The sequence below is a fragment of the Gymnoscopelus microlampas genome (assembly GCF_963454915.1).
Source record: "Gymnoscopelus microlampas genome assembly, chromosome: 6".
Lineage (NCBI taxonomy): Eukaryota > Metazoa > Chordata > Actinopteri > Myctophiformes > Myctophidae > Gymnoscopelus > Gymnoscopelus microlampas.
In genome coordinates, this window is record NC_139943.1 from 47,772,221 (window position 1) to 47,782,031 (window position 9,811).

The following is a 9,811-nucleotide window of genomic DNA, read 5'->3' on the forward strand; positions in this document are numbered from 1 at the left end:
ATTTTCCAGAATTATTTTTCATACCTTGAGTATACTTCAGTCAAAGAAATTGTTTAATGGTTAATTTTGGTGTTTGCTGATAGCTATCTACAAGCAATTTGCAATTTGTTTACGCATTTATCTGGCTCACAATTTTCCAGAACCCTTATTGATACCTCAAGTAATTTGAATACACTTTATTGGCCTAATTGCTACTTTTGTAAGATTGTTCTATTGTATCACTTGTGGCCTAATTGCTACTTTTGTAAGATTGTTCTATTGTATCACTTCCAGAGCGACAGCTTACTGTAAGTTCATAACTGATAAATGTTTAATACACTGTCTTTAATACTTATTATTCCTTCCTATGGTTCTTTAATTGTTTTTGTATATTGCACACACTGACTGAAAGGGACATGTTTTTTTTGTTTTTTTTAAAGGGTTGTTTTTTTTAAGAGCGAGAAAGAAAAAAAAAGTTGGTGATTTCTTGGGTGAAAAACCCTGTTTTAAGAGCGCTAGAAAGAACAAAAACGTTGGTGATTCTTTGGGTGAAAAACCCTGTTTTAAGAGCGCAAGAAAGAACAAAAAAGTTGGGATTTTTTGGGGTGAAAAAATTGTTTTAGGTAGCAGAAATGATAAGACATTGGTGGGGAAAAAAGTAAGTGTGTGAAAAACTATTTGCACTAATATTTATTTTTGTCATATTGATTTATTTTTTCCTTAATATTATCTTGTTCCCTTGATGATAAAGTAAAGTTTTGTCATTTGTTGTTTTGCAGTTGATATTGCTGAAGTGTTTTGTATTGCTCTTTGATGGTGGTACTGTATTAAATCGGTTGAAGTGATCATTCAAAGATGTGATTTTTGTCCGTCCACCACTTCACTCTCAAACAACGTAACTGGAAAACTATTGCCCTCTTGGTCATCCCATGGCCTTTTCTCTAGTGCACTGCACAGTGCACACATGGGCAATGTATCGCCCGAGGCCTGTAACTGCCCGCGGACCATCTCAGTCAAGCCCATGGCGTCCTCAAAGAAAACACAACAAGCTCCGTTGAGCTTATTAAAGGTAGCATTATGTTAAAAGGTTTATAATGGAAGTATAAATATGGAAATACTCAAGTGAAGTAACCCAACATTTTTTTTAACTTACAGTACTTAGTAGTAGTAAAAGTACTTAGTTGTTTTACACTATTGCCTATGTGTGGCTTCTTGTCTAGTAGGCCTAGTGTTTGCCTTTGCCCCATCGCCTTTCCACATTGGCTAGTGATAGATATTTTATATTTAGCTTTGGAGACGCTCATTGTTTAACATTAAAAAAGTCTCCTCATAGCATAGATGTATAAAGAACAGGACAGTCTCCTCATATCATATCATAGATGTATAACGAACAGGACAGTCTCATCATATCATGGATGTATAAAGAACAGGACAGTCTCCTCATGTCATATCATAGATGTATAAAGAGCAGGACAGTCTTCACACAGAAGTGTTAACCCAAGCAAGGCCATAAGATGGCAGCATTGTGTGTTTTTCGACTGATGCCGTGGTCTGTGAATAATTCAATTTTCAGAAACCATTATCAATTGACATGTAGGCTACACCATTTTAGATAATCCCTTAAGTCAATTTTGTAAAGCACATTTCATACCAGGGAAATTAAATGTGCTAGAATAAAGAAACAAAGAAGAAATAATTCCACAAACGTCACCTGCAACATGATTTGGCAGCCCCTTATAACCCTTATCACTTAATAAGTAATGGAAAAAACACTAAAATGTTTAACTTTATGTTGGGAATTGATTGCATGAAACAATCACCTGTGAGTCCAGTCCTATGGTCCAGTCTCAATGTTGGTAAACAAATAATTGGTCTACAAACTCACAGCTTGTAGATCGGCTATTTTCAAATGGCCATAATGTATATAGGGGTGAAGAGGTTACTGTATGTTTTGTAATAATAATCAAAATCTACAAAATAACTATAACTAAAGGTTTCAAATAATTGTAGTGGAGTAAAAAAAAAAAAAAGGTACAATATTTGTAGTGGAGTAGAAGTACAAGTACAGAAAATTGTTAATACTCCAGTAAAGTACAAAAAATACCTCAAAACTGTACTTAAGTACAGTACTTGAGTAAATGTACTCAGTTACTTATTTATTTACACCACTGCCGCTGTACTTCAGAGTCTGCATCTGAGCATGCGTGAAGCTGCACCGGCCTTCCACGTGATCACTGTGTACGGAAGTGCTCTCCGCCTCCTCGCTTTAATGTGCAGCCTGACCAGCAGCAGCACCGTCGTTCACAACTAACTGCTCTTTATCGGGTATTTGGCCATAAAACAGAGAGATCTAAGTCTACAGTGGAGCTCCTTTGATGTTGCATTGGGTTCTGTTGTTAAAACATCAGCAGCAAACTATTCTTATGGCACAGAATCCATCAGCCTGCTGACAGTCAGTGTGTGAAGGAGAAGGAGAAGTCAGCTAGCCTACAGCCATGGGAGCGGAACACAGCGGGGAGTCGGAACACAAACATTCCGATTACAGCGCATCAGGTGAACTTTCCTAGCAGGGCTGTACTTGATTACTTAATTTACTTAATTACAGTTTTGTCAGAAGTCAAGAAATATGTGATAAAAGCAGAAAACGCGGCGCGTGATCAGCTTATTATTGTGCTGACAAGTTGACAACATATCGTGTTCAGGTTTCAGTTCCCTTTTTGATATATATATATATATATATATATATATGTATATATATATATATATATATATATATATATATATATATATATATAAAAACATTTGTTTTTTTTAATGGTGCCCAGTTTTCTCAGGGGCCCACTATACCTGGTCTGGGTCATTGTGTGGTTAATAGGGTCTCCTTCACTCTCCCTCTCTCCCTCTCTCTCTCTCTCTCTCTCTCTCTCTCTCTCTCTCTCTCTCTCTCTCTCTCTCTCCCTTTTTTTTACCAGTTAATATGCAGATAATCCTAGGTTGAAAGCTGACTTTGGACATTCATTCCCCAACCTGTTTACGTCTCTTCAATGTGCTCTGCTTTAAACATATATATTTTCTTAAAGTCTGATGATGAGCTGGATGAATTTGGTCAATTTGGTTAATTGCAGTGGTGCCCTCCCCGGCCAAACATAAGGCCAAGATGGATGACATAGTGGTGGTGGCACAGGGGACACAGTCGATGCGGAACATCCACAATGACCCAGATGTCATCAAGCTCCAGGAGATCCCCACATTTCAGCCACTTCTGAAAGGTAGCTTCAGATTCTCTTAGCTTCCCATGATATCTACAAGTCTGTTGGATTGTTATGTCTTTACTTCTTCAGAGAAAGTCCACCATATATCTTTTAACATGTGTTTTTCACTTGTAGTTACAAATTTTCTCACTTCCCAGTAGTCGCATTATACTGTTAGTCACTGGGCAATGTCACTTGAACAGTGGAGAGTTTAAGGGCTTTGACAGTCTTTCTTGTTCACTTTACCCACCCACACTTTACAAGCTGGTCTTGTGATTTGAACTTGTCTCAGTACAAGGTTGAAACAGGCAGACGGAACATGATTGTTAGCAAAACATGCACCTAGTGGAAACATGAAAAAAATATTTTGCAAACAAAGGCTGTTTTGTGTTGTTGAAAGTCTATTCTCGGAGGTGGGAAGCCTCTCAGCACCTCACCTTCTCTGTAAAATACACTTTTTGGGCAGAAAATAAATATGACCGCGAGATGGAAATTATTGTGTTTACTCCACTGCGCTCTTTACAGATCTGGTCAGATCTGTAGAGGGGCGCAGTGGAGTAAACACAATCATTTCCATGTTTACTCCACTGCGCCCCTCTACAGATGAAAATAATATAAAAAATCCATCTATGAGCAGAGCCGAGCACATGGCAGGGTGTTGGAGAGAACTCACTAACGCTCTGGACCAGGGCTACAGGAGACAGTGCTCCTATTTTGATGTGTATCAAATGTTCTTGCTCTTAGGTTTTATATTGGTCTTGGTCTGCTTTTTTGATTGTATTGTACTGTTTTTCCCTGAGCTTCCTAGGTAGTGTGTATTGTTTTTACGGATGTTATATGTCTGTGATTGTTATTGTCCTGTATCTGTTGTTACTGCAGAGTGTAACATTTATTTGCCTCTTCTCTTGGCCAGTTCACACTCATAAAAGAGACTTCAGTCTCAATGTGGTTCATTACTGGTTAAATAAAGGTAAAAAATATATATAATCTACATTAATTACACAACCACTTAACCTGTTGTTACAAATGCGCATAATAATAACAATACATACGATTTATATAGCGCTTTTCTAAGTACCGGTACTCAAAGTCGCTTTACAGAAACAAAATAAAAACAACTTTATTAAAATAATGCTTACAAGTACAAATACCTTGTACTTTGTAAGTCAATTTGGACAAGAGCATCTTCTTAATGTCTAAATTGTAACTTCGTCATAGTGGCAGTAGGACAGCAGTAACCTTGAAGTAGAGGTCGGCAAACGGCAAACAAAAGGATGCAGCCTATTGTATGGGGTTGACGCTTGTCACCAGAAGGTCACAGATATGATCAGTAAAGTGCATTAGAAACATTCTCTTCGTCCCTCAGCATTTATCACTGGCATCATGCCTTAACCAAGGCACATAATTCAAAATTTCACCAATGAAGCTACTCAGTGGTCAACAGATGAAGACTTAAGTTGTATTAGCTAGGTCATGCTTGTGAATTTATATAACCGTGTATGTGTAGTATCAGTTTGTCCCATTAAGACCGGGAAAAGCATCTGTCATTTTAGATTTCAACCACTTTAACCATTATTTTATACTTTGGCTATTAAAAAATAGCAGATCTACAAGCTCATAGCGCGGCACCGAGTGCCGCGCTATGAGCTTGTAGATCTGCTATTTTTGAACAATTGTGAAAATTATTGCAAATCTTTGAATATGTGTATCTTTTAAAGCGAACATTTGTAACTCAAATCTTTGCTTTTTGGGGATTCTACAAATGTTTTCTAAATCCTAAAACATTTTTTTTTAACTTTCAAAATCAGTGGTTCAATTTGAGTTACAAATGTTCGCTTTAAATAAATATATATACATGAAAAGATTTGCACAAATGCTCACAATTTTACAAAAAATAGCAGATCTACAAGCTCGTAGCGCGGCACTCGGTGCCACACTATGAGCTTGTATATCTGCTATTTTTGAATAGCCAAAGAAATCTAAAAATGACACAGATGCGTTCCTGGTCTTAAAGGGTTAACTAAAACTAGGAACAGCTGCAGGCGTGTGTATGTCAGTGTAATGAAACAAACTCATTTGATCTTGGTTGCTCTGCAGGCGTGCTTAGTGGCCAGACGTCCCCGAGTAGTGTGTGTCTGGAGAGGCTGGACTCGGGCCAGGTACTGCAGCTGTGTGTCCGCTACCAGGACCACCTCCACCAGTGTGCTGAGGCTGTGGCCTTTGACCAGAACGCCCTGGTCAAGAGGATTAAAGAGGTAAATACACATATATGTGTGTGGTCTCTCTCTGTGAGAATCTCTCCACCGATGCAAACATTGGCTTCACCCAAGGCAGACTGTGTCATTTTGAATTGTGCTTTTGTTGTATAGTGAGGAATGTTCTTAAATGTTTCTTGTATATTGTTTCCGTTGAAGCCATGCTTAATTCGTTTAAAGGTATTTTGTATTAAAAGGTTAAAGTACTATATTCTGGTAGTGATCATTGCTACAGAGCGTTTGTTTGGTCACAGGGGCCTCCCCAGCTCTTTAGTAAACAGAATATAGTACATTTTCAGGTAGGTGACAACATTTAAGCCAATCAGGAGAGAGCACTGAAAATGCATTTTCTGTTTAATAAAGAGCTGGAGAGACATGGAGACTCCTTTTACTGAACAAACACTCTATAGCAATGAGTACTATCAGAATATAGAGCTATTTAGAGCTATATAAAAGTAAATCACTTACCCTACCTTTTAATGCCTCCCATACACAACATGACATTGACAAGATGTCACTGAAGTCAAACACCCTCGCTCTCACACTATACTAGAAGGTTTTGCAAAGACTATTGCAATGATTTCCCATCATGTTCGAAATTCTGTATTACAGTGAGAACAGTGCCATATGAACCATTCTTGGGTGCTACTGTATATTCAGTTTATTGTAAACATGATCCATCTGAACTTGTGGACACACACACACACACACACACACGGGAGCGTGCCGCGACTCGTCCTGATTTTATTACGACTCGGCTGTGAGTGTGATGCATCAATGTGCAGACAAATGGTAATACAGTAAATAGAAAATACAAATAATTAATTATGATGATGAATATGCAAAAAGACGTTTTTATTCCTGATACTGTATAACTATTGAGAACTAAATGATGGTGATTTGATAAATTAAAAATGTACACTATAGTTATATTTAATGCCTATTAATATGTCTCCCATCTCTCTGTCCCTTCCTCTTTCTCTTTTCATCTCTGACCCCTCTCTCTCTTCTTTACTTTCTCTCTGCTTCCTACTCTGTTTCACTTTTTGTATCCATCTGTGGTGTTCCCCCCTCTCTCTCCCCTCGCCCAGATGGACCTTTCAGTAGAGACCCTGTTCAGCATCATGCAGGAGCGGCAGAAGCGCTATGCCAAGTACGCAGAGCAGATCCAGAAAGTCAACGAAATGTCCATGATCCTGCGACGCATCCAGATGGGTATCGACCAGACCATCCCTCTGATGGAGCGCCTTAACAACATGCTGCCCGAGAGCGAACGCCTTGAACCCTTCAGCATGAGGTCCGACGGTGAGCCTGCCACCAAGTAGAATACCTAAAACACACGCACACACCAAAAACATGCCGTGTAATGGTGTTGCTTTTGACTGGATTTATGGGGGGTTGACAAATAGATAGGAGAGATTCAAAAAGTCACAATGCCAATCCAGGATGCCAGCTGTGAGCCCAAACCCACCTTGCGGTTCTCGTTTTGTTTTCCTTGGTAAGAGAGACACCAATCTACTCGCCACTCCATGTCATCGGCTGTTCTTTTTATGTTTAACTCTTCACCCAGGGAATTCATGTACCCAGCAGAGAGCCCGGCATCATGTGGAACACAGAGGATATAAAAAAGATTAAAAAAGTTGTGAGATCAAGGCGTAGCACTGGCTTGAGTTCTACAGTATTGGATACGGATGGTACAGTGGACTGAAAGATCACAGAAAGAAGGGAACTCGGTTGGATTCCCTTTCAAATGCAACATTTAACTCAGGCTGGTGGGGCTTTTTGGGGGGGAAGCGGGGCTCTACTGAGAACATTTGAGAGACACTGATCTATTCAGAGCTCCATGACATTAACCGTTTGTGTGTTGTTTTTTTCTATATAAATGGAAGTGTCCCTTGGGCCAGACCGCACCAATGCAACTAGTCGCAACTCCTTGCTTCAAAACAGTTTTAAGGTCAGTCCACACCAATGCAACTCCTTGCAACTGCCATTGGGGATAATGGTTGCAAGTAGTTGCATGTTGCAAGGAGTTGCATGTTGCAAGGAGTTGAATTGGTGTGGACTGGCCTTTAGCATGCATGTAGAATGTATATATTTTAAGCACAGATGCCCCAGTTGAACTTGACTCAGAACTCTGCTAAATATTGTGTTAGTGTCATGTTGATAGTGTCATCAACCTATACAAACCTAGGACAATGGGGAAAAAAGGACTATCTGGTTGAATTGAATACTACTGTAGCAGTAGTCTTGGTCCCCATGCACTTCCCAGGAGGACCAGAGTTGAGAACCAATTACTAAGTAGCTGGTAGAAGAGAAGAGTTGAGACGAGTCATCTACTTTGGGGAAAATAAAAACTAGTATTTTTCTGGGTACCTGGGACCAGAGCAAAGCAAACACTTCATGATTCATGAAGCACTGGAAACCGCCTGGAGAACTCATTTTGAGTGGATCAGTGCAGAGGCACTACGAGAAATTTAATGAGAGACTGGAACTCAACAACAATACTGCGTGGATAGAGTTATTGTGTGAAATACTGTTTAATGAAGTTAACAAACAAACCATTGCTTTGTGTTGAGAATAATATGTATTTATTTATTTGGATAATCCTGTTCAGACATTTTAACAAAGTTAAATAAAAATCTGCATAGTTTAAGCTTTTGGAGTGTGAAAGAAATTGTATTCTTTTTTTAGACGACTTTACCGTTTGCAGCATAACCTGAGTGTTTTAACAATTCTTTATACCCTCTTAACTAATATTAGATGAACGGGGTCTGCACTGTACTTTTGCCGAAAATAGCCAGTCTACAACCTCACAATGCATTGGGTTGTTAGCTTGTAGATCAGATATTTTCAGGTAATGTTCCCCCCCAGATCCAGAATAGGGATGCGAGGCTTCAAGTGGTTAAGGGCAATGGTGCTTTGATAGTGTATTAGTAGAACAGTGTATTATGTCATCCTGTCCACCAGGGAGAGCCAAAAGCAAATTGATTTCCCAGCAGGCCTGTGAGGTTCTCAACATTAATCTGATTTAAATAACAATATATACTTTTTATATAGGAAGAGTAACACTTTTCAAAATAGATTAAAGGAATTATTTCCTGAAGATTAAAATTGGGAAAGAAGAAAAAATATCCACAGAATACAAAAATAAAAAAACAGTTAAAACAAGACAACACAATTAAACGCAATAAATACATTTAATAAACAAAAGGTGTAAGAATTACCAGATCATCAAAATAGCTTCTCAAATGTGATTGTAAAAGATCAACTGATCGTCATTGTGCCATAAGGGAATGTGGGTTACCTGTATGGTTACTTAAAACTGTAAAACACAATGAAAACATTCATACTTAATTTCCCCCAATTTCCTGTCCTCAGCCTGCTGCTTAACTGTTAATATCAGCTTTTATTATGTAATTGACACATGGTGTACATCAAAATCAAGATATACAGTACCTGTGTATGTTTATATGCCAACAACCTCATAAAGAATTTGATTGTCTTTAGTATAGAATTTGCAATGGACAGAGATGATGCATTTCATTGTGAGAGTAGAGGGCTTTGTTTACCCATTCAATCCGGGAACGCATCTGTGTCATTTTAGATTTGAGCTATAACCATTATTCTATACTTTTGGCTATTCCAAAATACATCTACAAGCTCTACAAGGTCATAGCGGGGCACCGAATGCCGCACTACGTGCGTGTAGATCTGCTATTTTTTGAAAAAGCTTGAATATTTGTGCAAATCTTTGAATACATATAATTTGAAACAACATTTTAACTCAAATCTTTGCTTCGGGGGGGGGGGGGTCCCTGGAACAACATATTTTGATGGGGATCGTAATTTTGGGGGTCCTTGACAAGAAACTCGCGCTATGAGCTTGTATATCTGCTATTTTTGAATAACCAAAGACATCTAAAATGATGCTTTCCTGGATTGAATGGGTTGATGTGAAGTTGCACAATGCTGAACCAGTGGTTCTTCAAACTCGTCGGAGACCCTTCTCTACTTCCAGGGTATTAATTTAATTTACCTGGTGTCCCAGATCTAAATAGTTTCTGATTAGACAAAGACATCAGGTGAATGCAATACCTATCTGGTAGCCCTTGTCCAGAGCGTTAGTGAGTTCTCTCTATCTAGGCTCTGCTCATAGACAGGGAATTCCACTGCCCTGCGAGGGCGCCAACTGTGGTGAAAATATACAAAACCACTTCGCTACTCACTGCAGCTGTTTTGTGTTGTTGAAAGTCTATTCTCGGAGGTGGGAAGCCTCTCAGCACCCCACCTACTCTGTAAAATACACTTTTTGGGCAGAAAATTAAA

The 9,811-nt window shown here is 38.8% G+C and overlaps 1 protein-coding gene across 1 annotated transcript; it reads left to right on the plus strand.

The window, feature by feature from the left end:
- Positions 1–2,233: 2,233 nt before the first annotated feature.
- borcs5 (BLOC-1 related complex subunit 5) lies at positions 2,234–8,810 on the plus strand. The gene is made up of 4 exons (XM_084059268.1): positions 2,234–2,532; positions 3,105–3,248; positions 5,328–5,485; positions 6,577–8,810. The coding sequence occupies exons 1-4, from the start codon at positions 2,475–2,477 to the stop codon at positions 6,808–6,810; spliced, it is 594 nt and encodes a 197-aa protein (XP_083915394.1). The 5' UTR covers positions 2,234–2,474; the 3' UTR covers positions 6,811–8,810.
- Positions 8,811–9,811: the final 1,001 nt, after the last annotated feature.